General features: G+C 42.0%; 1 protein-coding gene across 1 annotated transcript in view; it reads left to right on the top strand.

Moving 5' to 3' along the window:
• Opn5 (opsin 5) overlaps positions 1 to 13,739 on the top strand; it is a 51,707-nt gene that overhangs the window by 21,741 nt on the left and 16,227 nt on the right. The window contains exons 5-6 of the mRNA XM_021218362.1: positions 7,376 to 7,617; positions 10,845 to 10,902. Coding sequence (XP_021074021.1) covers positions 7,376 to 7,617; positions 10,845 to 10,902 — 300 coding nt within the window. The remainder of the gene's footprint in view (positions 1 to 7,375; positions 7,618 to 10,844; positions 10,903 to 13,739) is intronic.

Raw genomic sequence — 13,739 nt, 5'->3', positions numbered from 1 at the left:
AAAACAAAACAAAACAAAAAACACCCAAGGTATGAACTCTGTTTCTCTCAAGTGACTTGTTTCATTGGTTGGCCTATTGATTGTTCACCTGCCAGTGAGGCGTGAGATTCAAGGCACTCCCTATGTGGAGGCTAAGGGAAGAGGAATGGTTGCTCTTTTTTAAAAACTAATTATTATTATTATTTTTTACTCTCTTTTTTATTGGATATTTTCTTTATTTACACTTCAAATGTTATCCCCGTTCCCAGTTTCCCTCCCTCCCGGAAATGCCCAATCCCATGCTCCCTCCCTTCCTTCTGTGAGGGTGTTCCTCTACCCACCCACCCACTCCCACCTCCCTGCCCTCGATTCCCCTACCCTGGGGCATCTATTGAGCCTTCATAGGACCAAGGACCTCTCCTCCCATTGATGCACGAGAAGGCCATCCTCTGCAGCTGGAGCCATGTGTACCCCTTTGTTGATGGCTTAGTCCCTGGGAGTTCTGGGGGGTTCTGGTTGGTTGATATTGTTGTTCTTCCTATGGGGTTACAATCCCCCTCAACTCCTTCAGTCCTTTCTCTAACTCCTCTATTGGGGACCCCACGCTCAGTTCAATGGTTGGCTACGAACATCTGCCTCTGTATTTGTCAGGCTCTGGCAGGGCCTCTCAGGAGACAGCCATATCAGGCTCCTTTCAGCATGCACTTCTTGGCACCCACAATGAAAACTAATTATTTATTTCTCTTTGTTCTCTTTAGTGTTTCCAAGCTTAAAGGTCAATTCTCAGAGAGACATTTTAAAAATGGAATTCTGGACTTCCTGTTAAAGATCTTTCACAGAAACATCATTACTTCTTGAGAATTGTCAAATATCTAATTAATTTGCAATCATGTGTTCATTCTTGAGATTTCTTGTTCAATGTCTTTTACTACTAGTCAATAGGGGCTGTAGGGGCACTTTGACTTTCTGTCACTTCATGTCCCCAGAACCCAACGCATCACCTCTAACATCCTAAGTGTTTAAAATATATTTGTTGAAGGGAAGAAGAAGAAGAAGAAAAAAGCTAAGACACAGAGACATAATAAAAAAAAACAAAAAGAATTTCAAAGTAGTAATCATTTCCAGTTGTGCCCCTGACCCCGAGAGGACATACACTGTTTACCTTTATTAATGATTTTGGTGGTCAGTGCTTGAACCCTATGTTGAGAAATCTCCAACTTCTTTAATTGTCTTAGAGGAGTATGGGTGAGAGGAACATGACTCAAATTAAAAATGCCGAAAAAAAAAAAAAGCCAATAGCTTACTTCCCAGCCTCTCTGCCCCCCCATGTGTCTCAGGGTCTAGTAAGGGCAGACCCAGGCCCAGAATCCTCACACAGGTTAGTATTTTCTACACCAGAACCAATCAATTGCTGGGATTCGAGTGTCCTCTCTTCCTGATGAACTGTAACTGTAAGCTAGTGTGCATCTTTCGATAAGTTCTGCTCTATTCAGGATAAACCAGGGCTATTACTCACAACCCAGACTCCAGACTCACCCTCCTTGGGCAAAGCCATTCAGTGCTCGAGGCCTTAGGTTTTCTTATCAGTGGAAGGATGTGAGGTAGAGAGTGGGGGAGAGGGCCGTTAAAATCAAATGACATCATCATTGACTTGAAAACGCCAAGATTCTGCCAACGAGTTGGGTCCTTTAAAGGCCTGTGGTGGTAGTTTGACAAAAGGAATTTTAGTTGGGTCCCGTAGCTGTTTGCTCTCTCCTAAGCAAGATTGTCCCACCTAAGGACTTTGTTTCACATATAATGAACACCTTTCCATCAGGTCCCATATTTTATTGAATAGGCACTTAGAAATTATCCCCATTCATTAGATCAAGCCATTGCTTAGTCTGGGGGATATCATGTTCAGTTTTAGATGTAAATTCCCGAACACAGATGGGCAAGCTAACATGACCCAATTTGTCTCCTCTCTTTTCAATCACAGCTTTTGCTTGTTTTTAGAGTAGTGGTATTTTAAGGTTTGAGAAAATTGCAACTGGAAAGTGTGGAATTTTTTTTTTTTTTTTTAAAGCATGAGCTCATATTCTCTGCTTGGATCATAGCCAGGGCTAACAGATGGCAGGCACCCCCAAAGACTCCAGAAAAGTTTCTTTGCAAGTTTGTGGAAGAGGGTGTGAGACAGTTGACCTCTCCTGTCATTCTGTGGGTAACACAGGAAAACTCAAAGTGGGAATGCTTAGGCTGTTGAATGAATTAAGCACATAGAAGGTGGCCCGAGAGCGCAGACGTTGCTACTTGTGTATTTGTATGTGTGTAAGGGAACTGAGGGACAGAGAAACTACAGGGACAGTTCCATTCCCCGTCTTCCTACCTATTTTCTCCTCCTCCCTTCTCTCTTCTGCTCTTCCTATTTTGCTTTTCTTTTTGTCAAGACTACATTCTACCGTCTGGGCTGGTCTGGGACTCACTCTGAAACCAATATTGGCCTTGAACTCATGGCCATTCCCCTCTGTCTCTGCCTCCCGAGTGCTGGGATTACAGGTGTGTATCCATGCTGGCTTCTGGCTTTTCAGCATTTTAATAATATTACCCAGAGACATGCTCGGGAAGTGAAATTACCATCTTTAAATCCAGTTTTCCCTAGCTGTGGGTAAATCTGTGTGCTTGCTAAGCAGGTCAACCACAATCTATCTCAGTCTTTTCATCCCACGCTTGGACCAATCACACACCTTCGTGCAGTGGGCAGGACTCTCTACCACCATCTTCTCTCTGTGCACGGATCTCTCGCCAGGCACTGAATTACGATGGCTATTGCACGTTTGGCGATGTAATTCAAATTTGCTGTTGGTGGAGGGGGTCATTTCATCTCTTTGGCCCCTCTTCTGTATTTTTACCTTCCACATACATTCTATGGCTTCCTCCCATGTACTTCATTATTCTGTATACAGCTGATGCCTGGCTCAAATCCTGGCAAAGGAGCTCAGAGGGAAGAACTGGACTCCTCTTCTGAAATGCCTATGAACGCAGCAGCAGAGTTTTTTGTTCTTCTTATAGTCAGTGGGGCCAAACTAAGATTGAGACTATGGAGATGCACATTACCTCATAGCCAAAGACTCCTGTACAGTCCTTCCACATAGTCCCTCACACTGAGGAGATGGGACCTCTTTGCTTAGATCCCTTACCTGCTCTGATGAGTCAGGGTCAGGCATAACTTCAAATACGTAAGCTCAGCCCATTATCCTAGGATCCTGTTAACCAGTTAGTTCGCTGGAAGGGAGCACATCCAGGTGGCATTACTTTGTGTTACTTACTGCCAACTTGAGCTACAGCTGGGGAGTACTGACATCCTTGTGTCTTCTGTGGCAACTTATTTCAAGCGATGCAAATTGCAGATGTGTGATTCTTTTGTACAAGCTAAACATGAATGTTGTGAGAATTTCCTCCCACAAAACTGTCTAATTTGGGAACTGGGGGTTTTAGTGCTTTCTCAGTGAACCAAAAAGAGTGATGGGAGCGAAGTCATTAAAAAAAAAAAAAAAAAAAAAAAAAAAAACCTGAGAAGGATGGTGGGTGCTGGGGCCTCTGGTAGCACTGGCTCAAAGATGGCTGGGAGGTAAATGTAGGGAAATTGGAATGAGATTGAAGTGGGAAAAGGGAGAAATGCATTGATGAAAACGATAAGCTCTAATCTAAGCTCTGGAAAAATGTCACAAAGGCTTTAGAGAATGTGTGGCAAGTATATTAAAATAGCTTAAGCATTAATAAGTTATCTAGTTATTTAACTTAGGCATGTGTGTGTGTGTGGGGGGGCATGCCCATGACTGTTGCATTTCATGCATGGATGTCAAAAGACAGCTTGCAGGAATTGGTTTTCTTTCTCCAGTGTGAGTCCCTGGGATCAAACTCAAGTTGTCAGACTTAGTGACAAGCACCTTTGCTCTGTGACTTATCTCACTCAGCCAGACTTAGTATTTAAACGATTGATATTGCAATATAATTTAAACCAATGATGTGGGATGTAATTCAAACCGAGGTCAAAAGAATCGGACGTGCCTCGCTTTGATGCTGTATCCACACACAAGCACCATCATTTAGCACGTTTCACAACACATCCCACCCTTATCCCTTCTGAGCTAGACTCAATTTCTACTTACTGTGATTTACTTGCTAGCCAGAAGCTCCTCCCAAGGTACTTAATTTGCTGTTTTGAAATCTACCGTACATCTAGTTCTTTATCTTAAAAGAAAGTGTAACAGCACAAATGTTATAAACCTTTTTTTGTTCCTATTGCACATCCCCATAGAAGGAGAAAATATTATGGGCTTTTTGCTAGTCTATTTTCTGTCAATGGCTTTGGCGACAGTATAGAGAATGGATTTCGAGATGACATAAAACCACCCTAGAATCAAAGATGGGGGCTATGTTAAGTCTCTATGCAGCGGCTAACACAAGCTTTATTTATGTAGCTAGTGTTTATTTGGGAATTTAAGACAAAAGGGGTCTCACTTTAGGGCATCTACTCTTTACAAGCAAAAATCACACTAAACCAAACCGAAAGGACTTCTGGGTATGCTTCTGTAGGATGATGGAAGAGCAGGTTCAGAGGGAGAAAGTGGCGAGTGTTTAGTTGCAATGGATTAGAAGTGTTGATTACAGAAGAGAATTTTTAGTTTAAGATGCAGAAGTATTTTTGCAGGACCCTAGAGCTGGAGTCCGGACTCATTTGATTCATCTCTTGGGGCAACTATGTTTGCTGAAAAGTGGAACAAACTGCTCATTACGGAGGTTTTTCTTGCCTACCATTAGTTTTGAAGATGAGCTTCGAAATTCTTTCTTTCTTTTTAAAAAAGATTTATTAATGTCTAGTCGTGTGTGTGTGTGTGTGTGTGTGAGAGTGTGTGTATCTGAGTGTGGAAATGTGCAAGTGAGTACAGGAACCCTCAGGGGCCAGAAAGGGTATTGGATATTTTGGAGCTGGAGTTATAAGTGGTTGTGAATACTGGGCACTGAATGTGGGTCCTCTGAAAGACAGGCTACTCTCTTCAGCCTCTTGGGTTTTGAGATTCTTGAGTGAACATTTTTAACTGCAGACATTAGAGCATTTTCCAAGCTGTGTGTATGAGTATTTCTGGGGATAGAGCACATGCTAAGCAAGCATTCCATCAATAAATTCAGCCTTTTAGTTCATTCTTACATATTTCACAAAGGTAGGTTTCCATGGCAACACATCCCACATCCATGCTGCTCTTTAGGTCACAGACAAGCTTTGGATCATTCCCTGGCTATAATAATTATGCTTCTGCTTACTCATATGGAAATGCACATGCATATGTATGAACTCATACACACACACACACACACACACACACACACACACACACAAAGCTTTATTGTTAGAAAACTAAACATCCAGCTGTGCCATTAAAACAAAGGAGCTTCTATAAATATTTTACCATGTGTATACAGCAGGTTGGGTTTCACTTCTTGTCATCGATCCTCTTCATAGCTCATCATTACCAGGATATCAAGGATGGTTGCTGCCTTTTTAAGTTAGGCGATGGGAAGATGAATTAAACAGATCTTTGTCAGCATTCTTACATCTTCCCAAGATCTGAGGAGACTCAGAGATAAAAGTGGGCTTCACCAAATCTCAAAGATGAATTTGATTAAGTCCTTATCCCTGTTCTTGTAGTCAGGGGAGTTTAGACCTCTGATTGGTCAGATCTGAGTCATGTGCTACGTGTTATGTCAACTTCATAAGACCAGGAGGGTGGGGAGATGCTGGGAACTCTAAAGTTGAAAATACACCAAGAAGATTAAAATAAGTGCAAGCAAACAAAAGAGGAAGCCTGCTCAGAGAGTTGACTTAAATGTAATTTCATTATTTATCTCACTGGAAAAACATCAGTGTAAGGACACTTAGAACTTAGTAACGCTTGCTTTCAAGTTGAGCCTGAAATAGCTCACCTAAAATAAAATCCAGAGCCTGGACTTAATTTTCTAGCATTAGTACTCTCATTGAAACACTCTTATTTATTGTTTAGACATTTGTCTAAATGAATGTGCTAAGAGTGGAAATTCTAAGTGGGTAGGGATGTGTCTGCCTTTCCTTTCTATGTCTTCCACACAAAACACAGATTCTCAATATGACTTGTTGTCTGGATGGGTAAGGAGTGGTCAGTCTCTCTAGCTGCTGTTTTCTCTCAGCAGTTTCTTCCTATAGGTTCACCTTCCATGTTTCTGCTCATGAACCTCTGAGAGCTGCAGAGCACGAGGAACACAAGGAAAGCTCAGTAATACGTTTCACACGAGTATTGTATCTCCTCCAGGTCTCACCAACCCACATGACTTTCCCACATCTAGATGATGCCCTCACTTATTTCTGTACAAACCCACTCAAGCATGGGATGTTTTCCTGGCATTTCTCTCACTACTACTATTTCAACTTGCTCAAGTGCAGGGTCTAGGCAACATTCACCACGAAGTTCTTACTCCTTCCAATAAGAAACAAATGTTCTCTTCTGAGCTGGTACCCAAACCATATTCAGCTGTGATCTACTACTATTTGTACTCTAGAAGGAGACAGCTCAGGAACAGGGGCATTCTGGGATGTCCCATAGTGCCCAGTTTAATGTCTTGCCAAAAGCATTTGCTAAAACTGTTTGTTTACCTGAACTGAGATAATTTGTTGAGATCAGCAGCTATAGGGCAATAATTAGGGTTACATCATTAAAGGGGCTGGGTTTGGGATGGTGAAAACTAGTGAGGGTATTTTAAATTGTATTGCCAATCATCATTCTACGTTCTGACAATTAAGATGCTAATTTTGTGAGAGAAAAATCACTTCCCATATTGCTTTGGCAGAAGCCCTGCAACTCTTTTTTTCTTTATATTTGGGAAATTTCTATAATATGAACCTCAAAATTGTAAAAATCTTGAAGAGAAGTAACATTTCGTAGAAATCTTTGAAGAAAGTGCACATTAGAATTTCAAACCGGGGCAACACTTCTCAGTTTCCCGAGGCAAAAGATTTCATCAAGATGAACTTATTTTCTGTCAGGTCTTTAAGGGGTTGTGGGTTGAGAACTCTGGCAAACCCAAGAGAACTGGCATCCTTTTATTATGATCTCGTGCTTCAAATGTAGGCCAAAATCTGATAGCTACTACAGAGTTATAGTTTGGGTTTTTGGGGACATTCAAATTCTAAAGTGGTGAATGGATAGGCCATGTAAATGGGATAAAGAATTGTGGCAAGTTCTCAGAAGTTCATGGGAATCAATTCTTGTGGTCAAAAATGGATGTTTTCAGAGCGAAGGACTTGCTCCTTCTTCACGCCGGGTACTTGTTCTGGATTGCTTATGAGTTCTCGCGATGCCGCTGTCTGTTCCTTTCCCTGGCCCAGGTGGCGATGCTGATTTGTGCTGGTTTCCTGGTTGCCTGGATTCCTTACGCGGTAGTCTCCGTGTGGTCAGCTTTTGGAAGGCCAGACTCCATCCCCATACAGCTCTCCGTGGTGCCCACGCTCCTCGCGAAATCAGCAGCGATGTACAATCCAATCATCTACCAGGTCATTGATTACAGATTTGCCTGTTGCCAGGCTGGTGGTTTGAGGGCAACGAAGAAGAAGTCTTTGGAAGACTTTAGGTAAAGTTCCGAAGCTAGAAATTAATTACGTTTTTCTTCGTCTCAAAATGCTGTGGTGATTTAAGTAAACACTTGGGTTGGAACTAAATTCCTAAGTAGCTGGGTTAGGAGGTTCCTCTTTTACTTTCACAAAAGTACTGGAAGCCAAGTCATCAGATGTGTATGGGTTGGATGATGGCCAGATATTGAGAACAGCATTCTGTTTTTGATATTAGAGCAGCCAGGATGCCATTTTGTGCATATTTACTGGTTGTGGACTTCCTTTTGGGATATTAAATCCATTATCAGTCCAAAAATGCTGTTCTATGTGGCATTGATTCAACAGTAAAATCATGTGAAGGAATTATTTGCCACTGTTGTTTGGGTCATCAGAACTCTTGGCTAAAAAGTCCAAGGACTCAAGCAGAAGTGAGAGTGAAGGGCAACGAAGCCATTCCTCTCTCTTTATTACCTCTGCCTGGTTCTTTTAGTTATTATCTGAAAGATAGAAGCTGTTCTTTCTCTGTGTTAGATGAAGAAACAGGTTTAAGTAAGGGGAAGATTGGAGAAGACACTCTTATTTATATAGCCCAAAGACAGTAGGGTAGGAATTGTTACTTAAATCCTAGCTTTTCAAAAAGTCTATACTCTTTTTGATGCACAGTGTACAAGAGTTTGAGACTTCAGAACTGTTTTTCCAAAAGGTCCAATTCTCAGAGTGAGGAAAGAGCTGGGCCAGTAGCGGTGGGGAGGTCTTCTGTGTCCACGATTTGCCCATCTTTGGGTAAAAAGTAAAAATGCATCTCAAATCATTGTCTTGGCTAAGGAGGTAGAGGTTTTAGGGTCTCTGTTAGTCTTTAATTCTTGCTTGGTGACAAGGTATTCTTCAACACTGCTTTTCTTTAATAAGGAGTATTAGAGAAAGATCAGGAAGGCATGGAATTTTGTCTGTCACATTGGCCAAGTGACAACTCTTCTGAACTTTGATTTTATTACTCTATGAATATATGATCAAATGAAGAGCATAAAAATTTATAAATAAATATCAATGTTGTCATTTTTGCTGTGACAAAGGGACAAGATCTACAACTTGAGATGGAAGACTGTGATTGCCTGGATTCCTTATGCGGTAGTCTCTGTGTGGACAGTTTTTGGTAGTCTTTGTGTGGACAGCAGTTTCCCATAGTCTGTCTATTGAGAGGCAAATTAGTTGCTTAAATCCTAAGGATGGGATGAGCTGATAATAGGAATATTATCTTTGTTGTAATAACTGAACGAAAGGATGTGTGGGGAAGGCCGATGTGACCACTGTGGATGGGTGGCCTTTCACACTGTTAGTAGTTCATGTCTTCTCTTTGGAAATGAATAATTAAATCCAAATGCAAACATGTGTCTCTTCAGGAAGCAATAAAGCCTTGCCCTTATTAGCTGTTGAGTTTTTATTGTGAATGCAGGCAGGGAGAACAGAGAGAATCATGTTCACAGAGAATTTTGGGAGACAGTAACCGGACACCTCTTTATTTAAAAATGAGAACATGACAGGGTCCGCTGGAAGCACATTTCACCTAGCTCAGAATTTTGCGACAGACTCGTTCTGTGATTTGCACGTTTATTCACAAGTGTGAACAGCACATACATATTTAACATCCAGCAAGGGAAAGAGGGACAGAAAGTGACTTTGGGCCACAAGGCTTTAGGAAACTCAGTGAAGCAAGAGTCAGCTCAGTTGGCTTGTTTTCATTCAGCATTTATATGAAATACAGTGACTGTTTATCTGAATAGGACTAAGGCTGGTTCACTCCCCGCAGAGTTTCTGCTCCCTCTGGGGAAGCTGGCATCGGGGCTGAGGCAGTGAGGAGACTTTGGATTCTACAGGCTGAAGTGTCTCTCAGGAAGCCATTTGGAAGAGGTGTTGAGCTGCAGGCTTTAGAAGGGTCTGTTCCAGAGTAGAGCAGATGGGTGGCAGGTGGCTGTCAGGGTTTGTCTTATAAATGAAGAGAATAAAATGAACTCTTGTTTATCTTTGTTCTTAAGAGGCCACGTGCTCCTAGGGTGACAAGAAGTGAGGTGAAGCCAGTTCAGGGCAAGTCACTGGCCTGAAATGAGGTTAACTGTTGGTAGCTTTGCTCCTCCTGTTTCTGAGATCTGAAACGGATTTGCGTTGAAGAAGGAAACCACCGAATTCAAATAGGAAAGCTACTGGATCGAGATGCGAGATTGTGAAAATAAAATTTTGAGTTCATTTGAACAGGCCTAGCCAAGTAAAACTGAACTTTCACTTTCCACAGCCAAGCTCCCTGAGGTTTTGGCCAAAGGTCAGGAGCCAGTCAGCAAACAAAACAGACGCTAAACTTCCTAACCCAGAGAAGACTCCTACTTGAAATGACACAGCACTCTTCTCTCGGGTGTCTAGATGTAGCCTCTTGTGGCTGAGCAGTCGAGTTATCTCAGGAACTCTGAAAACCCCACCAGCAGAGACTAGCTTTTCACTGGTCCAGGCTGGACCCGTGTTTCAGCCTTTTGACCGACTCTCTCTCCCAGGTGGTTCTCTTTACAGCCATGTTTGAAAGATGGTAAAGAAGAGGTTGAGAAGGGAGTACTGGCAATGGCGGGCAGAGTTACAGTTTTTTGCTCACAGAGACTTATGAGGTCACCTGTGGCTGTTGACAGGAGAAATAACTTCAGATGCCTGCAGAGAAAACACTATCCAAAGATTCAGGGGGCCGTGCTGTATGTGCTGGAGGCCTTTCATGTTTCTCATACTTCAGATGGTTGAGGCCCAAGGGAAAACAACACCCTAAATCCTGGGATGCCTGTTAACCATTAAGTCTCCCTGACTGCCCTAATTTGCAGGCTGCATTTCCAGATGAATAAGTGCAATGGATTACAGCTTTTACATCACAAAGTGGAGGCCTGTATGTGTAAAGCTTTGCCCAAGAGATACTTCTCTTTTCATTTTGAATATTCTAAATTATTAGTTTTCTTCTCCTTTAAGCTGAAATCTTAGGTTGATGGTCTTTTTCCCCAATAAGCTTTTTTATACTACTTTATATGAAATAGTTTTTTTTTTATTTTATTTTATATGTGTATACAATACATCCAGGTCACACCTACACTCTGCTCTCCCAGGCTCCTCAGAATAAATGGTAACAGTAGTTAAGGTGACATGATAATATGTGCTTGTGCACATACACACATGTACATGTGTCTGTCTATATGCCTTTTCACGTCTCTCCTTTTCTTTCCAGGCTGCATACTGTAACCGCAGTCAGGAAGTCTTCTGCTGTGCTGGAGATCCATCAAGAGGTATGAAGATGGACACAGCATCACTCATGGACACACTTATTCACATGCTTGCCTCTCCACTCTTCCTAACATTCAATCGTGGCCTCACTCTTGCCTTTATATTATATTTTTATATTTTGTATATTTCCCCTCTTTTTCTCGAATCCAGGGTTTGTTGGGAAATTGCAAATGGAAACTAGGCTAGGACTTTCTGAATATTAGGAAGGACATCTTTGATATTCTCTTTTCCTTATGATAAACCTATCCTTATGCCAAACAGGATTTGCCTGAGATATTAAGAAAAATGTTTACAAGTTTTATTTATTAGGTATTATTTTTACTTTTACCATCCTTGCATCTTCTTTATCATTGACACATTGACATCATATTATCACCTTCTCCTCCTCCTCCTCCTCTCCCTCCTCCTCCTCCTCCTCCTGCTCCTCCTCCTCCTTCATTTCTTAGTGTAGGGTCAGGGATGCTGTGTCTGTTGTTTACTTAGGCAGCTGATCACTGGGATAATGTAGGGCCATTTGATAGGACTAGGTCTCAAGGCTCTTCTCTTCTATGGTGGCTGAGTGTTGAGTTCGATGCTGGTAGTGATGGGAAGTAGTCCTCAATGGAAATCAGCTTTGTCTGAAATCCTTAAATGGTTTTCTTATGTCTCTGAATCTGAATAAAAAATGATTCCCATTGATGGCTGTTTCATTCATTTGGGTTTTTATTAGGTTCTGACTACTTGTATATAGTAGACAGGAGAGGGCATTGCCAGTCACCATTACCCAGGGAAGGAATTTACGTAAGTACTGCTTGTAGGTGCTGTTCATTTTCTTTGCTTGTTCTTTGTGACCTTGGTTCTTCTTGTTTTGTTCATTTTATTTCAACAAGTACTTCTTGAAGCCTGAGGTTAAAGGGATACATGTGTGAATGAGAAGGAAGGATTTCAAAGGCAGTGTCCTATAAAAGCTAAGGAGAAGAATAAGGCATGCAGATACTAGGTCTAGATAAGCATTTGTTTCATCCATGCTCCTTTGATTTTTCTCTCCTATTGCCTGAGGAACAGGCCCAAGCAGGTCTTCTCCCCGCTTCTGTGTCTTGTCTCCCTCTGAGTCTCCCATGAACACAGCCTTGCTCAGCAACCTTGGTTCTAGTCTTCTGAGAACAGCTAGCAAGAAGGGGCAGGAGCGAGTGTCCTCTCCTCTGTACTGGTGATCTATTTACTCCTTGCATTTGAAGGTTTATAGAGAATCAGCCAGTTTCTCAGGGCTCAGCCTGTTGTGTAGGACACCCCCAGTTCCTCCAGATTGATTTTCCTTGAGGGTTGCAATAGGGATGAAGAAGGGGTTCATGTACACTGGTGGCTTGAGATAATTGTTGAGTAGATGCAGTAAAACAAGCTGTGTGATTAAAGCCAAAAAAAAAAAAAAAAAAAAAAAGTTAACAGCTCTGCCTGGGTCTTAGAGTTACTAAGTGAGGACTGAGGAAGGACATAATTGTCCTGAGAAAGGAGAGGCAAGCTACTTATGGAGAGATGTGTAATTATAGAAATGCGGGAGGAACCTAGATGGGGGGAGCACAGGTTTAGAGTACAGGCTCACACTGCCTGGGTTTGCAACCCTAATTCAGTGCACCATTCAGTACCCTATCTGTCAGGGAGGGTGCAGTACCAACATGTTAACTATTGCTCTTATGATTAAAGTGGGGGTGATGCTTAGCAGAAAAGTGGGCGGCAGTTGTTCGGCATAAACTAACTAGGAGGTTATGGTGTTTGTAATTTCTAGAACTACTAACCAGTAGTCTGGCGGCATGGTGGAAGGTGGGTTACTTGGTTAGGAGGGAGGGACATGGTTGTAATTCTCACCCTTACTGGGCTTTGTAAAGAAATGAAAACTTATAAGACCTTGAATGAAGGAGTGGCCAAGGCCATGGAGATGAAAACAAAGCTTGAAAATGTCTTAAGAAAAAGGAGCCCTTGGCAATTGGTTGCACTGTGATAGAAGAGTTAAGAAGGGCTTTGGGAAATCTGCTTGGGACATAGTGCAGATAGAGAAAAAGAACTGATTTCAAAAGATCAGAAAGGATTAAGGCACAGGAGGTGTCTTGAGGAGATGATCTTACAGGAGGGTTAGGGGGGAGATGGGAGAGATGAGCCCACTCATGCCAGTGTAATCTACCAGGGGGAGTTAACAGTGACCTTTGCAGGAGTTCCTAAATGTAGAATGGACACTCTCATTTATTAACTAAACCGTGGACTTTAACACGGCTTTAAAAAACATGTATGAAAAAGGATTAACATAGTGACGAAGGAAAATAGAGTTTAAATATTAGGGGCTTTGGGGGAAAATATCCTGGCATTGGTTTCCCTACCAATTCGAAACACACGATTTAAATCCCGTGTGCTCAGCTTCCATAAATTTTTGTGGTACCCTCGGAGCAAGAAGGATCTAGAATTATCATAAGGATTGATAAAGGGAAGAGAGTCGATCCTTGGGGTAGAATGTAGGAAGAAACAGAAGTTATTGAGGCTTGGTTCCATAAACCCAGACTCTCAGTGGCTTCCCCCTGAGCTGGTGTTGCTTGCCCCATAGCATCCAATGATTTAGGGAAACAAACGGTGCCTTACCAAACACTTGTCCAGTTCTCAATCCCAGATGCTATTTGTGCTGGTAGTGTGTATGCCTGTGTGTTAATAGCATCTGCATCTTTGAACAGACTGCATATTCTGTTTGGGCATATTCTTGGTAACTGGCTCAGTGCTTGTCACTTGAAGGACACTTGGAAGGTAAATGACTAGAACCAAGTGGGTAGCTATCAGGTTTTGAAGAGACCAGGAAAAAAGAGGTAGACTTGTATTTTTT

The sequence above is a fragment of the Mus pahari genome, chromosome 18, assembly GCF_900095145.1.
Source record: "Mus pahari chromosome 18, PAHARI_EIJ_v1.1, whole genome shotgun sequence".
Lineage (NCBI taxonomy): Eukaryota > Metazoa > Chordata > Mammalia > Rodentia > Muridae > Mus > Mus pahari.
Note: the sequence above shows the minus strand (reverse complement) of the source record. Positions and strands in the feature narration are given on the sequence as shown.